Source organism: Hemibagrus wyckioides, linkage group LG02 (assembly GCF_019097595.1).
Source record: "Hemibagrus wyckioides isolate EC202008001 linkage group LG02, SWU_Hwy_1.0, whole genome shotgun sequence".
Taxonomy (NCBI): Eukaryota; Metazoa; Chordata; class Actinopteri; order Siluriformes; family Bagridae; genus Hemibagrus; species Hemibagrus wyckioides.
Window position 1 is genome coordinate 13,080,290 of NC_080711.1, and position 25,778 is coordinate 13,106,067.

General features: G+C 40.4%; 1 protein-coding gene across 4 annotated transcripts; it reads left to right on the forward strand.

Annotated features, from left to right (window-relative positions):
• Window positions 1-424: 424 nt before the first annotated feature.
• wizb (WIZ zinc finger b) lies at window positions 425-25,146 on the forward strand. Of its 4 annotated transcripts, none has more exons than XM_058412966.1 (17): window positions 425-685; window positions 1,248-1,402; window positions 1,972-2,131; window positions 4,978-5,062; window positions 5,181-5,326; window positions 5,432-6,940; window positions 9,857-10,411; window positions 11,003-11,368; window positions 13,811-13,915; window positions 14,109-14,705; window positions 15,273-15,749; window positions 16,081-16,572; window positions 16,738-17,274; window positions 17,406-17,617; window positions 18,011-18,239; window positions 21,239-21,404; window positions 22,423-25,146. In XM_058412966.1, exons 2-17 carry the CDS (start codon window positions 1,301-1,303, stop codon window positions 22,790-22,792), a joined length of 6,108 nt encoding a protein of 2,035 aa, XP_058268949.1. In that variant the 5' UTR covers window positions 425-685; window positions 1,248-1,300; the 3' UTR covers window positions 22,793-25,146. The 4 variants fall into 4 exon arrangements, with proteins under 4 accessions (XP_058268949.1, XP_058268936.1, XP_058268940.1 ...); XM_058412953.1 differs by having other exon boundaries at window positions 426-685; window positions 18,008-18,239; window positions 22,423-25,145; XM_058412957.1 differs by having other exon boundaries at window positions 426-685; window positions 1,251-1,402; window positions 18,008-18,239; window positions 22,423-25,145.
• Window positions 25,147-25,778: the final 632 nt, after the last annotated feature.

A 25,778-nucleotide genomic window follows, 5' to 3' on the forward strand; every position in this document is an offset into this window, starting at 1 on the left:
GGAAATAAAAAGTTTGGCATTGCCGAGGGACTATTTTATCAGGCATTTAATGTTCTAGACAGGACAAATAACAACAACAACAACAATAACAACATCAAAACAACAGCAACAACAATAATAAATAAATAAATAAATAATAATAATAATACTTAATAATTAAAAAGTAATAATAAATGCAGTTGCAGTATTATTAACATTACAGTGTTGTTGAATTATTTGGACCAGGAGTGTAGCCTTTAATACACTGGAGCCAGAGCAAGTTAAACATTTTGTTTATGATCATAGATACCAAACTGTTACAAAGACTTTATTTCCCCCCAATCCGTGCATCTATTTCAGTGATAGTCATCATAATATTTAGCCGAACATTTTTTTCTTATTTTTTTCTTTCTTTTTTTTTTTTTTTTGTAAATCGCTTAGAGCAGCTTTAACAGCAGATACTCTTCTCCTCCCCGCTAACGTCACCCGCGCAGCCGTGGCGTCCCTCTGGAGCCAACAACATGGAGTCGGCTCGACTGCACCGCTGAAGCTGAGCGCCTGAGAGCTTTCACTTGATCTCGCAGAAACGAACGCGGTGTATTCCTGCAGTAAAGCGGCCGCGTGTACACACACTTCTGCCCCGACACGACATGGAGAGCTCGGCGTGCAGCATTCCGTAGAGCGGCGGGGCGGGCAGGCCGTTACGGTGAGCGGGACACGATTTTTTCTGCTTCCCCAAAGCGGTATTTAACATTCCCAGGATGTTCTCTCGTTTTTCCTGCGCTGCCACAGTGACCCTGCCACAAGTAAGCACTATAGGCTAATCCTGCTGTGGCTGGGCGTCAGTGGTCAGTAGCTCTTCATCACCAATGTTAGCGAGGAAAGAAAAAAAGCGATTTCTTCTCGATGTTCGTCATGACAAGGACGGGGCTAAATTTACCCAAACCAGACATGTTGAAATAGGTCAGACGGTACAGGATTGCAGCGAGCAGGTGGGGCAATTGAGCAAAGGAATTCACCACTTTGGGGTTTTTAACAACTTCTTAGATGTGACTAAGGCACTCGTTAGTAAATGAAGAGGGTTCCACTTCCATTAAGTTGCTTTAGCCGTGCTGTAAAGTGCTCTTCTGTTGTTCCCTGTCGTGCAGGTCCTGCAGTCCGATCAGTTTCCTTTGATCAGTTCTCTTGTGCAAATGTTGATGACATTAAAGCATGTGCATGTACTTGCATCTAAGTCTGTGCATGTCTTTGTCCATCTGTGTGACCAGAAGAGGACACCATGTAGGTGAGTTCAGCAGATTACACGGTGCACCACCGGATCATGGAACCTAACCCAGGTCCTCTTCCCAATATGGACCCCCATGATCCATCATCCATCCGGGAGCTCTCGGAATCCCCCTCTCTACTCAGCAACAGCTTGATGGTGAGAGGTTAAAACACACACTAGTCTCAACCTTCTTATCTCACCCTGAGCACTTTTTGTTGTGGGAATTAGTAGTAGTTATAGACCAAAGCGCAACTACCTACTACATCAAAGAGAGAAAGATGGCATGTTGGTTTATTATATTTAGACATGGTGTATGAAAGAAACATTGTGTCTAAGAGCCTACAGCTGCAGCCACTCTGCACTTATCATGTCTAGAGGACCGGGCTCGTGTGTCACACTGCAAGTCGGGAGATGTAGGCGGAAATGCACGCCTCGTCTCAGCTACAACATCCAAACCTACTTGACTTATGCACGCGATGGCACTGAATCTGGCATATCCCTTATTCCATTATATGCATATAACTACATTATAAATATACATATAACTACATTATAAAGACGTGTCTCAGGTGTGGGGTTGCTACATAAAGGTTGAGAAGCTATGTTCTAGTTTTTTCGCTTTGATATTTGATCTGTTAATTGACTTATCACTAATTTTGATATTACAGTTATGTTCCATAGCATAAGCAACTCTTATTAAGTCTTATTAACCCACATACATACAGGCTGACTTGTCCCAAGGTGGTGACCTGGAGAGAGATGATGAAGATGTAAACCTCCTCCACAAAAGTGCATTTTTTGGGAACAGTGAGAGAAAACACAGATCCTCAGCCTTCTCCTCATCTCTGACATGGGACTCAGACTCTGAGAAAGAAACATTTGACGGTATATTTTGCATTTATATTTTGTCAATCTACATAAGCTATGAATGAAGCTAGAAATATTTGCTATTGTCATTGGAAATTAGCTGTTATTAGCTATATGGGTGAATATCTGTATTGATGACCATGTCCCTTTCCCAGAGCCTTGTACAAAACATGCCTTTCAAGTTGCATGTGAATCACTGCAACCAGTCCTGAGTTGCAGCTGTCTGAATAAACCAAGCACTGCCCCCTCTATGATTGCTTGCCATGTGGTTGCCATATTGTTGACAAATTTCAAGCTGTTTCTGATCGTTATTAACCTTCAAACTGATGTTATGATGATATGTAAAGTTAAGGGGACAAAAATCCTCCGACTAGATTGCAAGAATTGGTTTTGCATAATATGCAAATGAGGATAATTTGGATCGGGTGGGGCCAAATTTTGTTTAAAAGGCCAATTTAAATGATTTTTTTCCACTATGTTTTATTTTACAAGAGATATTATATTGGTGTTACTGTTGATGTTGTTTTTTGTGAGCAAAGACATGAATAGTGTCCTTTGAGTGAGTTTGGGTCAGTTTCTCTAGCATCCATAGAGAGACGTACAATTCAGCTTCTGTGAGGATAAGTCAGTGTGAACTCTGTCAAATGCCTGGTGAAATATGATTTGCTAATGGAAGCCATACTGTTTAAGTAAGTAGGTCATTCTCATAAGCCATCAGAAAATCACAAAGATGTGCAGTATACCAAACTGCAGTGTGATCAGACCTCCTGAGAAACTCTTATCTAAAAAGCTCCCTCATGTATGGTCACACCCCAAATTTTGCAACCAGTGATGAATATTTGAACTGGTAGAATTGATTGGCATGTGGTGGTTACAAATATCTGTATCGTCATCAGTTATTTTTTTTTTATCATCACAATCTGCTGGGTAGTTGACAGATATGTCAAGAACTCTTGGACTAGTTTGCAAAAGCAGTTTTTCCATATTTTGCACATTAGCTCAAAATCTAAGTGGACAGAGATTAATGGTCCAAATTGGTGTGCAATTTGCCATGAAATTAGATGAAAGAATTGGAATTGTGTCTCCAGGCTGAAGAGTTCCTAAGATATGTGCTACAACATACAGCTCTGTTCATCTCGCTTGGCTGCCTCCCTTTGGTCTGCCTCGATTCCTGCACCCTAGGAGACAAAAATATGAAAAAGGCAAGCATAAACAATAGGGCTCCATTGTCTTTAGTGCTTGGACCCCTAAAAAGATTAACACAAGCAACAATAGATATTTGCACCTCAATAGGGACATTATTTATGATTTATGTTTTATTCCCAAACTTTTTGTCTACAAAATTGCCATGACACTGATATTTTGAGACACCTGCCTATGTCTAACAAGGTTGGAGAAATGTATAGAGAGATCTTGGACTTCCATATCCAGGGATTTTGCATATGTGCTACCTCATTTTTATACCCCAGGTAAACAGGATGTACAATGGGAAAAATAAGTATTAAACACGTCACCCATTTTTCTCATTTTTACTCCATTTTTTTATATTTCTGAAGGTGCTATTGACATGAAATTTTCACCAGATGTTGGTAACAACCCATGCAATCACATGCAAAGAAATCAAACCATAGATGTTCATAAATTAAGTTATGTGTAATCATTTGAAAAGACAATTAGCAATAATTAGCAATCCTTCCCCTTGTCAGTGCAAATTATTATCAGCTGCTTCAGTCCCAATCGATGGCCTATAAAAAGGTGTCTCATTACCACGGTGTCACACAAGAAACATCTCATGATGGGTAAAAGCAAAGAGCTCATGGTGCATTATTTATTGTTTTCGTTGAAACCATTGTACCTGCTAATTCCAGGTGTTTCTGAAGCTCTCCACAAGTGGTTCTTGGCTCTTGGAAAACTCTTCTGATAATTCTTTTCACTCTTCTGTCAGAAATCTTGTAAGGAGCACCTGGTCGTGGCCGGTTTATGGTGCAATGATGTTCTTTCCACTTCCGGATTATGGCCCAATAGTGCTCACTGGAACATTCAGAAGTTTTGAAATCCTTCTGTAACCAATGCTATCAGTATGTTTTGCAACAATAAGGTTGTGAAGGTCTAGAGAGAGCTCTTTGCTTTTACCCATCATGAGTTGTTTCTCGTGTGAGACCTTGGTAATGAGACGCCGTTTTATAGGCCATCACGTAGGACTGAAGCAGCTGATATTAATGTGCACTGACAAGGTGCAGGATTGCTGTCTAATTACTGACTGATTTCAGATGGGGTCTTGGCTTTCCATGCATTTTTGCACCTCCCTTTCTTCATGTGTTCAATACTTTTTCCCTGTGTCATTTCACATTATTACACATAACTTAATTTATGGACATCTATGGTTTGATTTCTTTGTATGTGTGGATTAAATGGTTAGCTATCAACATTTGTTGACAATTTTATGTCAATAGCACCTTGAGAAATATATTTACTGGGGAAAATGGTGAAGCGTTTAATACGTATTTTACCCACTGTATATATGTAGATTAATTAAATGTAAAATATTCACTTAACTTTTTTAAGAATAGCAGATGGTGTGCGTTTAGGTAAATATATTTCTTATAGGTTATAATAATTTTGCCACATTTATTTTGTGAGAGAAAATGCTATTCTAAAAAAGTATGCTATTATCTAAAATACTGTATAAAACAGTATAATATATATTTTTTGTTAGAACAAAGATGAACAGTTTCTTATTTTTTTTTAATGGAAATTTCAGTGTATGGGTGCCAAGAAATCTGGAGAACGGTGTGTATATATTTTTTTTTATAATCTTTCAACGTTAAGTCTTTTTTTGTGTTGTTGTGTGTGTTCTATGTTAGAAGAGGAACTACAGCACTTTTCTAATCCTCATGGCCTTGCTGCTCACAGCCCAGGAAGTCCTACCTGTGAACAGGAGCAGGACAAGTGAGTAAGATATTTGGTTTGATGAATAGAAGTTGGAGAGGTATTCTGATAGTTATGCATGGTGGACATATAGCCTGAGTTTATCCTGGTTTGCCCTTTTCAATGCCACTGCGTGCAGACTTGACTGTGGAGTTTACCGAACACCTGAAAAACCCAAGAAAATAGTGTTAGACAAAAACTTGTCTAGTTCTTTGGATGCTCAAGGTCAAGACAGAGATGCATGCAGAGATCCAGGGATGGTACAGTCCAGCACTCAACAATGTGGTTTGTGAAAATGCATTATTTTGCAGAGAGAAATATAAATATCAAAAAGAATATCATTCCAATGTGGTACTGAATTATGTAGTCTTCCCATTTATTTATTTGCAGTAGAAAACGATAAAGCTGGATGCGTATCTGATCAAGTTGGGCCGCTTTTCTCAGACGCAAAACCAAAAGAGGCGTACCAAAAAGAGGAAGAGGAGGAGAAAGAGTTTGATCAGAAGATTAAGGAAATAAAGGGGGTTCCCGAACGAGATGTATATACCTTCCCGGGGGATTCAGATCCAGAAAGTCCACCACCAGGTCCCTGGGCACACTGCACCTTTATCCAGCGTAGGAGAAAGAAGAGAGCCTTACTGAGACCTTTTTCTGGACTAAATCCCTGGCAGTGCACACCAGGTACAGGCAGGAAGACCAGAGTAAACCCCTCAAGGGCAAAGGAGTGTGATAAATATGTGAATGATAAGCAAGGAGTGTTTGAGTTTAAGGAAGAAGAGGAAGAGAAGGTTCAAGGCAAGAAACAGGCACAAGAGGTCAAAGAAGAACTTAGCCAGGAGATTTTCACTTGTGTCGAATGTAGCATATACTTTAAAAAAGCAGCGCATCTGAGGGAACACATGCGAGAACACGGCCACGATATTGGGAGAAAGGGACAGCTTGGAGAAGATAATTCACGAAGAAGGCGAGCCAAGAAGAGTGGCTTTGAGTGTATGGAATGTGGACAGAATTTCTCTGATAGGCTGGTGCTGTTGGACCATCATAGACACCATCAGGAGTCACGCCACAAGATCTTGGAGGAGATGGGAAAGCTGAAGGAGGGAGGGAAGAGAGCAAGTCGCAGAAATTCCAGAAAGACAGACTCTAAAGAGTCCTTGGCCATTTCTGGTCAGTTTGTTTGTCTCAAGTGCAACTATAGCTCTGATGTGCCTCAAGAGCTTGCAGATCACGCCAAGACACATACTCGAGCCAGGGCTAGTGGGCCCCGTGTCTCACCACGCTTCCAGCAAAAATCCTGCCGAAAAGGCTGGGCACGGTATTCTGGTAATGCCACATCGACCACAGTGGTTAGTGATAGATACCCCACCAGAGCTTCTGTGCAAATGGGGGGAAGTAAGCCTGAAGTTGACCGTTTGCAGGCAAAAGACTGTGACACACAGAGTGAGAGTAAGACTGATCTCTTTCCAGGACCTAGACAGAATCACACAGTATCTGCAGACCCAGCAGAACCCACAGACAAGCCAGAATTAGAAAGTGCTCAGACTGAAGCTGCTCCCCTCGCAAATCCAAGCCTACGGGAGGAGTCTGGGTCTGCTGAGGTTGGGCTTGGAGAAGAGAACGTCTCAAAGCTCCAATGTCCTGAACCTTTCCTTACAAACACCAAGGCTGAAACACAGCAAAAGGATGTTGTATTCAAGAGCACAGGAAATCGACGCTCAAAACGAGTTGGGAGGCGTGTAATAGGACGAAGGCGAGCAAGTAGAAGACTGGAGCCCCAGTCTACTGCTACTAGTGATACAAACCTCAATATGCAAAACACTGAGGAGACCACAGAGCTGAGCGAAAAAGCATCTGTACTTCCAGATCCAGAGGGGGATCTAACGCTGGCTAACAAAACAGGTAAGACAAGACAAGAGTATAACAATGACAGGAGTTTTATTTCATCATATGTATAGGTATTATTTGTTTTGTGCTATTGTGCTTGGTAAGCATTATATTACAAAAGAAAACACTGGGAAAAACAAATCAGATTTACATTTAGAGTGATATCCTTTTGTGTTTAAAGCTGCATGTTGTGCAATTCTTTAAGGAAATTAGCTGGCAGCCTTTTCCAGCCATCTTGGAAATTTTGGCTGTCTACCATAATTCTATCTCTACAAGGTCCCAGATGCTGTGATATTGAAATTAAGGATCTGCTGTATTGCCTAGTGTTGCTTTTTCTACCAACATACAGATATTTCTCTACAATGTTTATTTTTTTTAATGATTGCAAATCTGAAAGCCGCTCTGTTCTACTGAGTAATTCAGAAGTCATAAAAATCGAAGAGAACATTTTTATTACAATGCATGGTACCTAAATCTTGGTCTCCTGCAGAGACCTGGTCTTTGCTTCTGCTGCAGACTCTTGGGAAGCATCTGGCTTGGTGTTGCAGCTGCAGCATAGTTTCTGTGCTCAATTTTGAGGGGCAAAAGAGAGGATAGCTTTGGCTGAAAAACAATAGGCTCAGCTTAGACACAAGCTGTGCCTTGTCCACAAAAATGCCCTCAGCTCTGGTCTCTAATTCACCCTCATATACAGGCCTAAAATGTAATGAATAGTTTAATGCTAATGGCAAATACTATTTGTCATTATTTCTGTATGTGGATAAATTGCTGTATGAAGGTTTGCTTAATTATGCTTAAACATAATCTGAAGCGTTTTAAAAGATAATATCAGTGTTGTTGTTTTTATTGCAACCTTCTGTTTTGTCCAATTTCATTTTTTTCATTCCAATAAAAATATAACAATCCTGGGCACATAGTGCTTGTGAGTTCTAGAAAAACATATAAAGCCTGGGAAAGACTAAGCAGTGGCCTCCGGAATTAGCAAAATGATTGTAGAAACTAAACATTACTCATAATAATTCTAAATTGCCCCTCAAGTAACAGGGACAAATATTAATCTTTGTTCTAACAACAAAAATGTATTAGAACTGCTTTAAAAAAATGGATATATGGATATATATAATAGTGAAATATGGATATGAAATGGATATGAAAATAGATATGTAGTAAAAAAAAAAAAACTAATAATAAAGGGCCAAGGCAAAATATTTTAAAGCAGTTGGAAATTTGCCAGGAGTTGGGGCAATAAACACATTGTGTGGGCACACACAATAAAGAGGATGTGAAAGAAGGGGAAAATAGCCCAGAAATCGCAGTTTCAGAATTGCAGAGTTTTAATTGTTCATTCGTTTGTGTGTCAGGTTTCAGTTCAACTGTTTAATATCACTTTCAGAACAACAAACTGTTTCTCAGAAAAATCATCAGTCAAAACTGCTTATTAACTTCATAAGAACTACAGCTTGACAGGTGACAAAAGAGGACTGCACAGAAGTAAAGACACTTGATGTCCACTGTGAAATATGGAGGTTATAAACATTTTTATTGTTTTCCATATTTTTATGGTTGGTGCTGGAGACTGAAGATTTGTAATTTGATAAACGTTTCAAATAGAAGATTGACGTCCATGTGGACAATCGTAGCAATATAAAGGAACTCTGCATGGATGTTTTGTCTGAAGGACTGGGCTGAGTTTCATAGTTAGTCCACGTTTCTTCAAAACTTGTTAGAGCCAAAGTGGAAGAAAGAAATGTTTCCCATTTTGTTAGACTTTAAAGAAGAGATTCGGTGTATAAACTTTTAGTTGTAATGGTGTGAAAACCTTTGAAGCTAGTAGAATAAAAAATAAAATAAAAATGAAATGCACAAATTTAACAAATGTGTTTGGAAAAATAAACATTTAGATAAAATGAATTTATTTAAAAATAATAAAGTAGTAAAACTCAAAATATTATATACAGCAGGTAAAATCTTTTTGGAGGTGCTATTGACATGAAATTTTCATCAGATGCTGGGTAAATCAATCTATAGATGCCTATAAATTAAGTTATGTGTAATAATGTGAAATGACACAGGGAAAAAAGTATTGAACACATGAAGAACATGGAAAGCCAAGCCAAGACCCCAGCCGAAATCAATAAGTAATTAGAAAGCAATCCTGCCCCTTGTCAGTGCAAATTAATATCAGTTTGTTCCGCCCCAACTGATGGCCTATAAAAAGGCGTCTCAATACCAAGGTCTCACACAAGAAACTCATGATGGGTAAAAGCAAAGAGCTCTCTCTAGACCTTCGCAACCTTATTGTTGCAAAACATACTGATGGCATTGGTTACAGAAGGATTTCAAAACTTCTGAATGTTCCAGTGAGCACTATTGGTGCCATAATCCGGAAGTGGAAAGAACATCATTGCACCATAAACCGGCCACGATCAGGTGCTCCTCGCAAGATTTCTGATAGAAGAGCGAAAAGAATTATCAGAAGAGTTTTCCAAGAGCCAAGAACCACTTGTGGAGAGCTTCAGAAACCCCTGGAATTAGCAGGTACAATGGTTTCAACGAAAACAATAAATAATGCAGTTAGCCTGTATGTACATTCGCCATGCAAGACTCCATTGCTGAAGAAAAAGCTTGTTGAAGCGTGTTTGCTGCACAACATTTGGACAAGCTTAGGATATACTGGGAAATACTTCATTTATGGACATCTATGGTTTGATTTCTTTGCATGTTTTGATTGCATGGGTTGTTACAAACATCTGGTGAAAATATCAAATCAACAGCACCTTTAGAAATATATTTACTGAGACAAATTGGTGAAGTGTTCAATACTTATTGTACCCACTGGAAATGAAAATTTGTAGGTCCTTTTGCTACCTGAAAGGCATATAAACTGATTATACCTTATTACATTATGCACTGACCACTTCCCTGTTGCAGGTGTGGAAACATTGGCTCCTGATTTAGACCACAACGTATCTCCTCCACCAAATGTCCCAGAGGACTCCAAAGAAGAGACGAATGAAGAGATTCCACCTGACAGTGAAAAGAATGAATGTAGCAAAAACACCACTGATGAAAAAGAGAGTCATAATAATGATAACAATGATAATGGTGTGATTGATGAAAACATCGATGATGATGATGATGATCATGAAGATGTTGATGACCATGAAGAAGAAGACGATGATGGGAGTGATGATCCGAACGATAACAGCAGTGACAGAGAAGAGAATGACGATGTTGTCAACCATCTTCTTGATGTCTTAACTGAAGAGGAAGATGAGGAAGACGAAGAGAGCATGTTGTTGAAGACTGTAGAAAAGAAATGTCCCTACTGCCAAGACTGTTTTGATAATGGAATTGGACTGGCCAATCATATTCGGGGTCACCTGAACAGAGTTGGGGTCAGTTACAAGGTTAGACACTTCATATCCCCAGAAGAGGTTAATGCCATTGAGAAGAAGTTCTCCTACCAAAAAAAGAAGAAAAAAGGTAAGGTAAACCACATTTACTAATATCAGTTTTTATTACTATTATATACCTCATGACACCCTGGGAGTCTTTGTATTATTTACTGCCAAAAACTCTCACTCTCAAAGTATTGATCCACAAAATATCATAATGATGAAGTATATTTTTTTAATCATCTGCCCTTATGTACATGGTGTCTGAAAATTATCTTAAGAAGACAACCAGGAAGTGTAGAAATACTGGGATTGACTGACCTCACAGTCTGCAGTTTCTTTTTAGGGGATTTGTCAAAGATTGTGTGTGCAACACATGAGTGACCGACAGTGATGATCTGATAAGAATCACAGCTGCTGTTGTATGCATTGATGTGGATTATATTACATGGTACATGGCAGCAGTTGGATTATCATCTGGATGTTTTTGCCAAAACTGTTTTGTTGGTGTATGTAATTCATTTTTCGAGTATCAGAGTTGCAAAGATAATCTTCACACACCGTGTATTTTGAGGGGCTTTGGATTTTGTTGTTGTTTTGTCTTTTGGGGTTTGGTTTTAGTTTTTGCTTCTCTATCCTTCTGTTTCTGGCCTTGTTCTTCTGGATACCCCATGACCAGTTGCTAACTTTGACCCAGCGACCTTCAGTGTGATGCGCTGTGAGTTCTGCAGCGCTGGCTTTGACACCAGGGCCGGTCTTTCCAGTCATGCTCGTGCACACCTACGAGACTTTGGCATCACCAACTGGGAGGTCACTGCTTCGCCCATTAACGTCCTCCGCGAGCTCTTCTCTAAGCGGCCCGACCTCGCTTTATCCATTACCTCTACTTTTAACCCTGAGACACAAGACAAGAAACCATGTAAAGAAGAAGAGGAGTCCATGTTAGTAGATGATGGAGAAGGTGGAACTTCAGAACCAGTGCTGCAAATACCTGCATCTCCAAGTCAGTCTTGGAGAGAGAGCCAGAATGAAGGTGAAGCGGATGGTGAGTGGACTGGATCTTTATACATAGTGAAACCACATGCGGTTCTGTATTTTGTCAGAACTAAGATCTTAGTCTTAAAACAATTGATAATATGTCACTCGGGTTTTATTTGGCACTGGGTTTCATGTTCTTTCTCTATAATAAGGCTCAGTTCATATAATTGATGTCTGGTGTTTAATCGTACTCTCTGCTTTTGCTCAAATGGCCGTGCTTTACATGGACACACCAAAAGTAGTGGAAAATTTGACTGGCTATAGTTCTCCTTGCTGTGTTTATACACTTACAGGGTATTATAATGGATATCCTTGATTTTAGAGCCATTAAAAATATGTAATCATACGAGACAGCTCATTGGTGTCTGGCATCACTAAGAGCACAGCCAGACCACAATCATTTTAAACTTACTTGGGACCATTTCAGTCTTTAATACTAGACACAAGGATAGCCTGTTGTTGCAGCTGGTAGCGTTGCTGCCTTACAGCCCGAGGGTCTTGAGCTCAGGCTGCTCTCTGTATGGAGTTTCACAGGATTTCCCCCCGTCACCAGATGGGTTTTCTTGGGGTTCTCCAATTTCCTCCCACCTGCCACAGTAGGTGGACTGATTACACTAAATTACCATTAGGTGTGAATGAGTGTGTGAATGTGTCCTGCAGCACCATCCAGGGTGTTTGTCTGCCTCATGACCAGAATAAAGTGGTTATATAAGATGAAAGAAAGAATTAACCTAGGGTTATGGTGAATTAGAGATTAATATTTCGTTTACCCCTGCCATCTATAGAATAGCAGTAATGAGCTGCTTCCTGTAATGTCTCACAAGGTTGGAGGCAAGTATAACTGGACCCTGATCCACTCCCCCACACAGAACTTGTTAGACTCCGTTATATTTCTAGATTTGTGCATGTGGACATCGCTCTTCAATTCAGACCACAGGGTTTCAAATCCGGAGACTGAAAAGGCCATCAGAAAACAGCCATTTTCTTCAGCCAGGATTTTTGTGTTGATCTGGAGCTGTGTTTGGGGTCATTATGTTAAAAATGGGGTCACTTGTTGAATGCTGCATTGTGTGGGATGCTCCCAGGAAGGGCTTCTTTAGTGCAAACCTTCTAAACAGCTTGTTGTCATGGAAGTAGTGTGTAAGTGTGTAAGCCAAAACAACACACTGTCCTTCTTCACCATCCTTCTCAATTAGTGTGGGGGCAGTTTGCTCGTGCATCTTAACACATAATAAACTATTCAGAGATTGTGGGTTTAAATCCCAGGACCTGCAGAGCCACTGTTGGGCCCTTTTGTTCCTGTTTGTTATTAATACTTAATAATTAATTATTCAGTTACTAATAGAATATCAGTGAATCAGAATTTTCGAATTTTATGGAATCTACATGGATCATTTCTATTCATACAAATAGTTCAGGAGAGTTCCACAATTAATTCTGTAAACTCTCAGAAGTTACATTCAAACACATTGCTTTCAGTGTGATTATGAAATAATGGTAGTAGTGGTTGTATGGTAGCGTAATATTGTTTAGGATGAATAATGTGATAATGTAAGAGTTTATTAAGGTTACAGCTGGTAGAAAAACTATTGAACATGTCACCATTTTTCTCAGTAATTATATTTCTAAAGGTGCTACTGACATGAAAAGAAATCAAACCATAGATGTCCATAAATTAAGTTATGTGTAATAATGTAAAATGACACAGGGACAAAGTATTGAACACATGAAGAAAGGGAGGTGCAAAAGGCACGAAAAGCCATGACACCAGCTAAAATCAAACAGTAATTAGAAAGCAATCCTGCCACTTATTAAAATCAATTAATGCAAATGATTATTGACTGGTTCAGTCCCAACTGATGGCCTATAAAACGGCGTCTCATTCCCAAGGTCTCACACAAGAAACATCTCATGATGGGTAAAAGCAAAGAGCTCTCTCAAGACCTTCGCAACCTTATTGTTGCAAAACATACTGATAGCATTGGTTACAGAAGGATTTCAAAACTTCTGAATGTTCCAGTGAGCACTATTGGTGCCATAATCCGGAAGTGGAAAGAACATCATTGCACCATAAACCGGCCACGATCAGGTGCTCCTCGCAAGATTTCTGACAGAAGAGCGAAAAGAATTATCAGAAGAGTTTTCCAAGAGCCAAGAACCACTTGTGGAGAGCTTCAGAAACACCTGGAATTAGCAGGTACAATGGTTTCAAAGAAAACAATAAGTAATGTACTCAACTGCCATGGCCTGTACGTATGCTCACCACGCAAGACTCCATTGCTGCGGAAAAAGCTTGTCGAAGCGTGTTTAAAGTTTGCTGCACAATATTTGGACAAACCTGATGTGTCCAATACTTATTTTACCCACTGTAATTGACTTGAGTATTTTAGTCTCAGCATTTGTACTTAGTGTAGTAAAAGTAGGCTAATGTACTGTCTTTTATTTGTAGGTGGGAACAAGAGGGAGGAAGATGAAAAACTGCAAATGCAGGATGATTTTAACTCCAGCCCAGGTTCAAACATCTCAGCTGCTGCAGAAGAGGCAGAGACAAAAGGTGTAATTAACTTAAGTTCTTCAGTGTGATGTGTTTTTATTAAGAGTTATTAATAGTTATGACTTGAAATATAAAAAAAAGGTATCTCCTTAACTTATACTGCTTAAACAATTGGACATGTTAAATGTAATAAATAATTACTCATTTATTTAACTGTAATAATTGTAAGTATTACTGTCCGCATTTTCTCCAGGCTCCGGTTTGTTGAAGTGTGAGGTCTGCTGTGCCTTGTTTGAGACACGGCGAGGTCTATCTAGCCATGCTCGCTCTCATCTGCGCCAGCTAGGTGTGGGCGTGTCTGAAAGCAGTGGTGCACCTATAGATCTCCTCTACCGGATAACCAAGGAGCGGGCCTCTGACTCCCACTTATCCGCTTCACCCCCATCCCACTCATCAACACCATCACCCAAAACCACTGACCATCATGCTTTCTGCGTTCCTGTGCCAAGCCCCAGTGGGAGTGCAGAGTTTGAAGATGAACAAGAAGACATTAAGCCCCTCTCACTTCAGCATAATGTAGCGAAATCTCCCCCTTCCCCAAGTAGCCCCTCACCATCTGGCTTGCAGCCATCCTCTCCATTTGGGAGGTCTCCATCCCCCTGTCATTCTCTGTCTGCTTCTCCATCCCCAGTGCTGAGGAAGGCCCCAATCTCCTCATTGCTGCCTGTGTCTTCCCCACTGCGCTCCCATGAGCACAGGACTATATCAAGGGCTCACAATTCAGCCTTGTCCACTGCCCCATCTCGACCACTCTGGGCATCACAAGAAACAGAGGCTCCCCTCAATCTCAGTACGAATGCATTAATGTTTCATTTTTGATTCAGTTCACTGTCAGTACTTTACACCACTGTGGATATATAACTAGTCAATATTTAGATATTGGCTTATAAAAATTAGCTAGTAAAGAAAGCAGTGGATGAAAAAGAGCAGATGAAAAATATATTTCTCTTCTGAACGGATTAAAATTCAGCTGGTTGTTGTGTTGCATGTCAGAAAAGGCAGTTCTCTGATATTTTTGATAGGGTTGTCATTTTGAATATAGCAGTGGAAATTTGAGCAACATAACAGAGTAATTCAAAGTAAACTTTGCTGATTTTTTACTTTTTTAACATCTGATTTGGTTTAAGTTTTGGGAAAGCCAAAGAAAGCTTTCAAAGTACTTGGTAATCGCCCAAATGCACAAGATTTTATTAGCTCATGGTCTGAATACAGATTTAGTTTACATGTTATCCATATAGAGATTAATGCTGTATATACCTTTACCTATACGTCTCTAATAGCATCTATTGATTTTCTACGTTTCTCTTGACTTTCTTTGTCTACTTTTCCCCGCCACTTTCTTTCCCTCTGCTCATAGCAATGGATATGGATTCAAATACAGACATCATATGCAAGTTATGCGGTGCCTGGTTTGAAACACGCAAAGGCCTCTCGAGTCATGCCCGAGCCCACCTGCGTCACTTTGGGGTGGAATACTCCGAGTCCAAGGGGTCCCCCATCGACCTGCTCAACACACTCATCCTCACTGATGACTTCAAGCGCAGAGCTACCTCGTTCCGCTCTGACAGCCCAGAGGACCTGAGAGTCCATGGACATAATGTTGCTCCCCCCTCACCCTCCACGTCCACACCTAACTCTGCTTCCAAGAGGCCCTTCCTCTCCAACTCTGTCCTATTAAAGAACACATCATTAAAAAGTGGTGTTGGTTCCAAAGCTACCTCCTCATCTTCTTCTTCCTCCACCCACACCTTGCTCAGCCCACCCACCAAGAAGCTGAAACATTCACAGCAGGTCTTCCGTATGAGTGGCAGGGAGCTGATGTCCATTCCTCTAGGTGATTGGATACATTATATTATTCTTTCTTTATTGGAAATAAAATATGTTTGAGAATAAAGTACGAGTTTTGAAAAGTTAAAAGTACTGAGATGGTTTTCAGCTTGAGATAAAGTGTCTCCTTGAATTTGTTTGTGAAATTGAATGAGATTAGAACACAGAGTAAATAAGTGGAATTGACAGTATTTTGGGACTGGAACTTGGGAACTTTATAACAGACTATGTAAAGTGTCCTATAAATAGCTTTGTTAATGTTAATTTAAGTTAATAGAGACAACCTGACTTTGTGTATATTAAATGTCAACTTCTTTTTGTCCCCTTGTAATTTGCAGCTGAGCCAATGAAAGATGTGTGTTGTGAATTTTGTGGTGAACTTTTTGAGAACCGCAAAGGCCTTTCCAGCCATGCCCGTTCCCACTTGCGTCAGCTAGGCATCACTGAGTGGTCGGTGAATGGCTCGCCCATCGACACACTACGAGACCTCATAACTCGCAGAGGCTTGCCATGTGTCATGCCTCTGAAACCCTTGAAATCATCCCCATCCTCTCCAAGCCCAGGACCCCCTCGGACCTTACACCAGTATTCTTCCTCACACGGAGGTGCCCATGGCCGTCAGTCTTTCTCTTTCAGTCAGCACCAGCCTGCAAAGATGGCAGTATCAGCACCTGTCACCAGCACCTCCCCAACAGTGCTAATGGTTAAGCCCAAACCAGAACCTGAGCAAGTGGAAGTTACTGTGATTGGAGGAGGACGTGAAGGTTATAGTTCTGAGTCAATGCATCCAAGCTGGATGAGTTCAGATAATGCACATCCCATCAACCTGTGTAAGTAATACATTTTTGATGCATTTTCCATCTGAATAATAGAATCCGTAATTAGAAAGTGCTGCTGGCTTCTGATTTCTATTTCAAACATATTGCGTTTCTGATTTATTATTGTCTTAAACACAAAGTCTTTAATCTCCTTCACTTCACTCTGCTCTTTTTCAGTAATGACTCAAGAGAGAGAACCATCCCGTGATATCCGTTGCGAGTACTGTGGTGAGTTTTTTGAGAACCGCAAAGGCCTCTCCAGCCATGCCCGCTCACACTTACGCCACATGGGCATCACTGAGTGGTCTGTCAATGGCTCACCCATCGACACGCTGTGGGAGATTATGAGGAATCAGGGCACCACACCAGCATCTGTTGTGCTAGGTGTAAAAGAGGAACCAGAGCAGGAAAGCACTTCACCCTGGGACAGTCACGGGTATCAGTCATCGCGAGTCTCCCCTAAGGCACCCATTAATATTCTCCACTCCAGCTCACGCCTCCATAAGCCTCCATTTGGGTCCACAGGGCTGTCAACTACCGTTCCAGCAGGGAAGTTTCTTGGTATGAAGCCCAGTGGGAAGAGGTTGCTGGGAACCGAAAGACACCTTACACAAAGGTCTCCTCCAGCTCAGTCAAAAAACTTCTCATCTGCACCACAGGATTTCTCTTTTAAAGGAAAAATGTCGACAGACAAGTATGGGGTAGGCCGCATGGGTAAGAATGTATTTTTATCACCAGGTTCCCCAGTAGTTTTTTCAAATGAAATTTCCACAGAATTTTAATATTTGATTAAGGATTGTTTTGCATGGAAAGAATGGTTTATGATTTTCTCTGACCTTCCTTAGACGCCAGCTGTGAGTTGTGCGGCTTTTGCTTTGAGAACCGGAAGGCTTTAGCCAGCCATGCTCGGGCTCATTTACGACAGTTTGGCGTGACTGAGTGGTCAGTGAACGGTTCACCGATTGAAACACTGAGTGCCTGGATGCGCAGCAGGCCACAAACAGTGGCTGAGCTGCACCGTAGCTACCTATCAGACGGGCACGTTGTCCAAAAGAAGGTATAAATGCTTCTGCTATGTTGCATGAACAAAAATAGCATTGATAAATGTAATAGCAGTAATCTCATGTACTGTAACCTTGTTTCTTTGTTCAGTAACAAGAATTGTAAACAAATTCTCTGTTAATCTTGTCAGGGTTCTGTGAACATTATGATTAAGTGGATTAGTGAAATGTACTGGAGCATGCTGCATGATTTACATAAATTTAAAATCTTTCAGCTGACTCGATACAGCATCATAGAGGCCAATTCATATATCAAATAAGTCTGCAGTGTGGAATTTGCCATAGCCTTCCATTATTTTACTTGCTCTGCTATAGCTGTCTTGCAGAAGAATAGTTCATCTTTCTCATCATTATCTGATTCAAACTCCATCTCCATTGTATCTCAGAAGCAGTCAGCCACCCAGTGGGCATCTCTAACACTGTCCCAGGGAAGGACTGTTGAACGGCAGATCATGAACAGCTCGTGGAGTTCATTATCACGGGCAGTAGAGGTAAAAAATGGAAATGGCACCTCTTTTCACCATGGCATGAGTACCCAGGATAGGGGTCATCACTCTAGCAGTGCAGTTCCACATGCGCAAGTGGCTCGGAGTGAACTTAATGTCCGCGTGACAAGAGGTAAGAACGCCTCAGAGAAATATTCTTACAGATGCTCTATGATGTTCACTGACCAAGCAAATTGCATTTGACAATTCATTTTTATTGTTTTCTGCCATTTTGGAAAAAGGAACAGCAATGACGGTTTTTGGCATTGCACTTCACTGCCGCAAAATTAATCCTATTTCAATTCAATACAATTTTATTTGTACTGTACAGCACTTTTGACGATAGACAATGTCACAAAGGAGATTAACAGAAATAGATGTATTGCGCACAGGTGATTGAGGAAGAAACATTGAGAGGAACCAGACTCTAAATGGAACCCATTCTTATCTAGAGGTCATCCAGTAGTGTGATTATGAATCATTTCCCTTTCATAACTGTGTGCTAAATAGTCATAAAGTGCATCCAGGACATATATATATATATATACACTATATTGCCAAAAGTATTCGCTCACCTGCCTTGACTCGCATATGAACTTAAGTGACATCCCATTCCTAATCCATAGGGTTCAATATGACGTCGGTCCACCCTTTGCAGCTATAACAGCTTCAACTCTTCTGGGAAGGCTGTCCACAAGGTTTAGGAGTGTGTTTATGGGAATTTTTGACCATTCTTCCAGAAGCGCATTTGTGAGGTCACACACTGATGTTGGACGAGAAGGCCTGGCTCTCAGGCTCCGCTCAAATTCATCCCAAAGGTGTTCTATCGGGTTGAGGTCAGGACTCTGTGCAGGCCAGTCAAGTTCCTCCACACCAGACTCTGTCATCCATGTCTTTATGGACCTTGCTTTGGTCACTGGTGCACAGTCATGTTGGAAGAGGAAGGGGCCAGCTCCAAACTGTTCCCACAAAGTTGGGAGCATGGAATTGTCCAAAATGTCTTGGTATGCTGAAGCATTCAGAGTTCCTTTCACTGGAACTAAGGGGCCAAGCCCAGCTCCTGAAAAACAACCCCACACCATAATCCCCCCTCCACCAAACTTTACACTTGGCACAATGCAGTCAGACAAGTACCGTTCTCCTGGCAACCGCCAAACCCAGACTCGTCCATCAGACTGCCAGATGGAGAAGCGCGATTCGTCACTCCAGAGAACGCGTCTTCACTGCTCTAGAGTCCAGTGGCGGCGTGCTTTACACCACTGCATCCGACGCTTTGCATTGCACTTGGTGATGTATGGCTTGGATGCAGCTGCTCGGCCATGGAAACCCATTCCATGAAGCTCTCTGCGCACTGTTCTTGAGCTAATCTGAAGGTCACATGAAGTTTGGAGGTCTGTAGCGATTGATTCTGCAGAAACTTGGCGACACTATGCGCCTCAGCATCCGCTGACCCCGCTCCATCAGTTTACGTGGCCTACCACTTCGTGGCTGAGTTGCTGTCGTTCCCAAACACTTCCACGTTCTTATAATACAGCTGACAGTTGACTGTGGAATATTTAGGAGCGAGGAAATTTCACGACTGGATTTGTTGCACAGGTGGCATCCTATCACAGTTCCACGCTGGAATTCACTGAGCTCCTGAGAGCGACCCATTCTTTCACAAATGTTTGTAAAAACAGTCTGCATGCCTAGGTGCTTGATTTTATACACCTGTGGCCATGGAAGTGATTGGAACACCTGATTCTGTTTATTTGGATGGGTGAGCGAATACTTTTGGCAATATAGTGTATATATATATATACATATGAGCTTCTGAGAAAATTATGAATAGGAACATCAGAGTTATGTCCAAATTCATTAGAGTTTCAGCTTGAAGTGTATTTATTAAAGTTATCAACTGTTCAATGATGGAGACTTGAGTGCAGAAATGTTCGTAGCAACTGCAGTCCAAAGCCATTTCATCACTGTGTCCTTAACACATGCACCACCAGAACGGATTGAGGGTGAATGTGAGAATTGTAAATGGAGGCATTGCTGTTTTTCATTATGGCAGAATTTGTTCGACGTTGTAGATGAAATATTAATCAACTTCCAAACCCCAGTCTTGTACCTCCGTAGCCACCGGTACCTCTGATCATTCATGCAATTAATTAATCATCCAATCAGGTGGCATCAGCATAATGCATAAAATCATGCAGATACAAGCCAAGAGTTTCCGTCTAACAGGGAAACGTGATTTCAGTGACTTTGACTATAGTAATGGTTGCTGTACTGGCCTGTTTGAATATTTTAGAATCTGCTATTGAATCCAGCAGTTTCTAGATTTTACACAGAATGGTGTGAACTCAAAAAAAAATCATCCAGTGAGCAGTAGGTTTGTGGGTAGAAATCCTTTGTTAATGAGAGAGGAAGTGTTTAGTCTCAAGTACCTCAAATAACCACATTTGGGGGAAAAAATCCTCTTGTCTTACAATATTCAGCTGTCCAGTTTGGGTAATACTGTCCCCACTGTAATCTCAGCTTCCTCTTCGTGGCTGACATGAGTGGAACAGGTCTTTTGCTGTTGTAGCGTAATTACCTCAACATTGAGCATTTTATGTTCTCTAAAATGCTTTTACTGATCACCTTGTTTGCAAAGCGTGGTTATATGAGTCACCATAGCCTTTCTGTCAGCTCGAACTAGGAAAGACATTCCTCTCTTATTAAAAAGGTGAACTATTGCAGGACTACTGCTGACTGGATACTTTTTGATTTTATTTTGCACCATTCTGTAAACTCTTGAGACTGCTGTGCATGAAAGCCCCAGGAGAGTAGCACTTTCTCAAATACTCTGAATAGCAGCCCATCTCAAACAATAGCATGGTGGAACTCATTGAACATTTTTTCCCCTTTCTGATGTTTGTTGTGAACATTAATGGAAGCTCTTGACCTGTATCTGCATGATTTTCTGCACTGAACTGCTGCCACATGATGTCAAATAACTGTATGAATGAGTGGGGCTATAGATGAGTGTATAAACTCATAGATTTGCCAGGTTTTGCAACAGATTTGAGTTATTCTAATTTACATGGCCACACAGGAAATATGCTATTGGGCCTTTGTACATATTCCTCATCCTTTTTTTTAAATTAGGAATTGAGCGACGGCCCCTGAAACATCCATCACATGCTGATGGAGGGGAGAGAGAAAGCTGTCCTCCCAAACCACCTCGCTCTAGTACTGTTCCTGCCCTCGTGCCAAAGCCCCCTTCCACCCCTCTGGTCAAACTTGTGGGTAAAATCTACTCCCTAAAGTGCCGGTGAGTTGTACCTGCAATGATTTTAGGTTTCTGCCACTAGGTGGTGAAGGCATTATGCTTTTGGTTTGTCCATGTGTATGTCTGTCCATTCAAGATTCTCTTTAGTACAGAATCTCAAGAACAAGGGGTTGAATGTAGGATTTATATGGAATTATTATTTTAACCAGCAGATGAACTGATTAGATTTTGGAACTGATCCAAACAGGGTCAAGGCAAAAACAAGGTTAGATGGCTGAAATATATATCTTTTTAAATGCTTCCTTCCTTCCTTTCTTTCTTTCTTTCTTTCTTTTTTTTATACAGTATTTTTAAGGGTATTAGAGGCACATAAATATTTAGAATTGCTCTGCTTCTTTGTCTCTATAATAAATCCATTTATTACTCCTATTATTTTTTAAATTACATGCGATATTTCATCAGTGCGTGTTGTCTGTTTAATGCTGAAATAGTCTCAGACCGCAGTGTACAGTAGACACTACTTGTTTTGCTCTTACAAAGTTAATTTTAAATGTGCATTAACTCTTCATTAATTACCTTGATCTGATAAGGGAAGGCAATAGAGTAGGATGTTTCACTTTAGAAATGTACTTCTGTACAGCTGTAAGTAAAGTATGTTTAATAGCCAGGATAGTAGCTGATCATCAAGAACAACAAGCTCTGTTATTTTCACTGATTTGAGCTTGTCTGTGAAGAAATTTGATCAAGCTGCTGTAATTTGTCATTATGTCATAATGACCTTTGTTCGTTAGTGTGGTGCCGTACACGAGGCTAAGGTCACATACTGTACAGTGGTATTGGATGTTAGCATTTTTATGTGTATAATAAGCATAGTCCTAGGTGGATAACTGATACAAGTATGGTACTGATACTTATAAGCCACCTTGTGGCACTCTATAAGGAAAAAGTGTGTTTCCTTCTTTCATAGGGAACGTTTGTGATATTTTGTTTGAAAATTTCCGATCCTTACTTGCCCAGATAACCATGATCATGATTAAGCAAAGTTTCATCCCTCTCGCAGGTTTTGTGATGTGGAGTTTCACGGGCCCCTGTCAGTGCAGGAGGACTGGATCAGGCACCTGCAGCAGCACATTTTGAAACTAGACTACAACAAGCCAGCTCCCAACGCAATTAACACTCCAGCCAAATCTGACATGGCTGTTCCTGAAAGGCAAGCCTCAGCTACTACCTCCACGTCTATCACTACTACAGCTACTACAGCTCCAACTCCCAGCTCAGCCACGAGTCTTAACTCTACATCTGTATCTACACCATGCAAACCAGTCTCTACTCCACAACCCACTTCAACCCCGACCTTGACAGCTCTCACACTGACCAGCCCTCGAATTCCAACCAAGGCTGAGCAGGAAGTTGATACTCCTGCCACATAATGCTTTTGTCTTATGCATTTCTTTTCATTTTTCTTCATTCTCTTTGTACTTCCTTTTGTTATTAAAAAAAACCCCCAAGGGTTTCGGAAGAGCATTGCTTACTACCTGTTCATTTTAACCCAGTTGACAACATAAGGAGAGTTGAGATTGAGATCGGACTGTTTGGGCTTTTGCTGGCCAACAAAAGATGTTCAAATTCATACACTTTAGATGCTATTTGTGTGTGTAATGACATATTACCAGGTCAGTGGTGCTTCTGAACGTATCTGAATATGTAGTGTAACTAACTTGCTGACTGCATCCTTCTTTTAGCTTAGTGTATAGAACATGTTTTTATTTGTACTGGATGACTACCTAGTAGTTGCTAACGAGAGGCACAAAAGTATAAACCAATTTTTTGTGTCCATCCAAAATTATTGTAGCACTTTCTTTTAATGCCTTTATTTTCCAAAGCACTTACACACTAAGCCTTTAACCCTCTCAAAATAAGCTTGTCAAGTCAGACACCTAACACAGTTGTGCCATAATGAAATATGAGCTGTTTGTGCTGACATGCCCTTACTCAAATTATTTTACAATGCACCTTACATGATCTCATTTGGAATGAGACCTAATGTAGGTCAATTCTGCTAGTTTCCACACTAAATATGACTGTTTTCTCTTTTTTTTTTCTTGTTACATTTTTCATGTTTTTAGCACGACAAAAAAAGGAACTTTTTTTTCTCTTTTTGTTCATAAAGGTTTAATTAAGCTAATAAATACTGTACATTCATTTGTGTTTAAAGTAACCGTGATTAGAAAAAAAATGCTAATTAGTATCATACCATGTCTTTTTAAATGTTCTGACTACTATTTGTTGGCTGGGTTCCTAAAGGCCGGAACATTACTGTTGGTACTGCAGAAAGTTGGCAAGGTACCTGCACAAGCAAAGCTTAATGGTTAGAAAATGTCAGTGTGCTTAAATGTAAAGTGAAGCCTAGTTTGCTATTTGCACATTAGCTTACTGCACCCACTCTTTAATCTGTTGCCCCCCCTTTGTTTTGTTTTTTTAAGGAAACTGCCCTGGATTCACAGAATGGAAAGTTGGCCTGAACTTGGGTTAATTAATGTATTTGTTGCCTGCTTTGCTTACAGCCCAAATCCCTGTGCTAATATATTGCACTTTTGAATGTGCCCTGTTTTGGATAGATGACAAGAATTTGAATGTTTGGCATATGAGCAATGAGCACTTTTACTCAAGGCTGGATAGGGAAGTGTATGTAATTGTGTGGGTGTACGTGCATGGACTTAAAAAAGGTCATGCGTATGTCTTTGCCATATAGCCGTAAATCTAGTTTTAAAAATCGTTTTCTATAGCACATTTGTGTCCCTGCCAAGAACTTCACTGCACTGCGTCCATCAGTCTATGGCAGAATGTGCCAAAGAATCAGTGTGACATAGGACAGTATCCTAGACTACAGCCGTCATGCGAAAGTTCCTGACTGAATGGAGAGAACAGATTTTGTCCTCTCGACTGGAGGAAACTGTGGACAGCGGTGACTGAGAAACTCTTAAGTTGTCCTTCTTCGGATTGTATTTTACAACCGAGATAAACTACATCTGAGAAACCCCACAAATCTTTGGTATGCTGGATCTTAATCTCTGGACATTTATGGTTATTGCACGATCAAAGAAGGGACTACTCGGATACGTCATGCTTCTGTTAAGGACTGACACAACTATGTAGCTTCACATGACTTTAGATGGTAATCCATTTCTACACAGTGAAGCAATAACAGTATGGTCACATGACACAAACTATGGCGGTATGGTTCACTACTCATCGCATTTCTGTGACTGTTAGACTTGCAGCATTCCTGTGGAGTATATAACTATATATATATTACAACTAGTATCAATCATGAATTATGATCTTGATCAATTTATCATGAGTTTATTTCAACAATAATTCTGTGTTTTTTATTGCCATTTGTCTTTCTGTACTTGCAGTCCAAGATAAGTGAAATAGAACAAGTGTTATTTTTTATTATTGGTGCTCATGATTTTAATTGGATATGAATGGATTTTTAATGTTCAATGCTTCGATCATGAAACTCTCCTTACGTCATAGGACTTGTCTTGATGGGAACTTGTAATGCAGACCTTGAGATGAACTGCTGTTGGAAAGTGCCAAGCAGTTATCCCCTGTAAGACTTTCCTCAGCTAGTTTGGACTGGTTACAAGAGAGGTGTGTGTGTGTGTGTGTGTGTGAGAGAGAGAGAGAGAGAGAGAGAGAGATTAGTGTAAACGTGAGAAAGGTGAGAATGCTAAGCTGCCATGGAAGAATCATACTGTGCACAAGCATTAGAACGATTCATGTGAATCAACAAATCATTAAATGTGATCTGAAACACACAGTAGTAGAGTCACATTATTTTTTGCTTCTGAAATGAACAAACATACACTCTTTAGATGCTGGGAGAACCAACGTTTTTTTGATATACACAGGCTTTAAATGCTAAAATGAATAATAATAAAATGCTCAGGGTACTTTTGACATTTGACTTTATATTATATAGAATGATAACACAATTTTATAATATACTAATATAGTACATTGCTACATTTAGATACTTCTGAATCCACATTTAGCTTTTGTTGAGCTGGTTTTGACAGGATATGCTCAACTTCTTATCATGCCACGAGAGAGTCAAATCACGAGGCTTTTATTGTCAATTCAGACATATATAGCCGATGCAGTATATAATGAAATGAAACAACGTTCCTCCATGAACCTGGCGCTTAACAAAGACAGAGATACAGAAACAACAGGGCTATAAAAGTAAAATGAACCTATCCACATAAATTCACACTATAATCCTATTCACATTGTAGCCATAAGCATACACCAGATGAGGGTGCCATTGAATCACTGATAAAGAAAAAAAACAGAAACTCAGTCACAGAGTGCACTCTTTTCTCTTTAGCTTGTTTATTGTGTACGGTT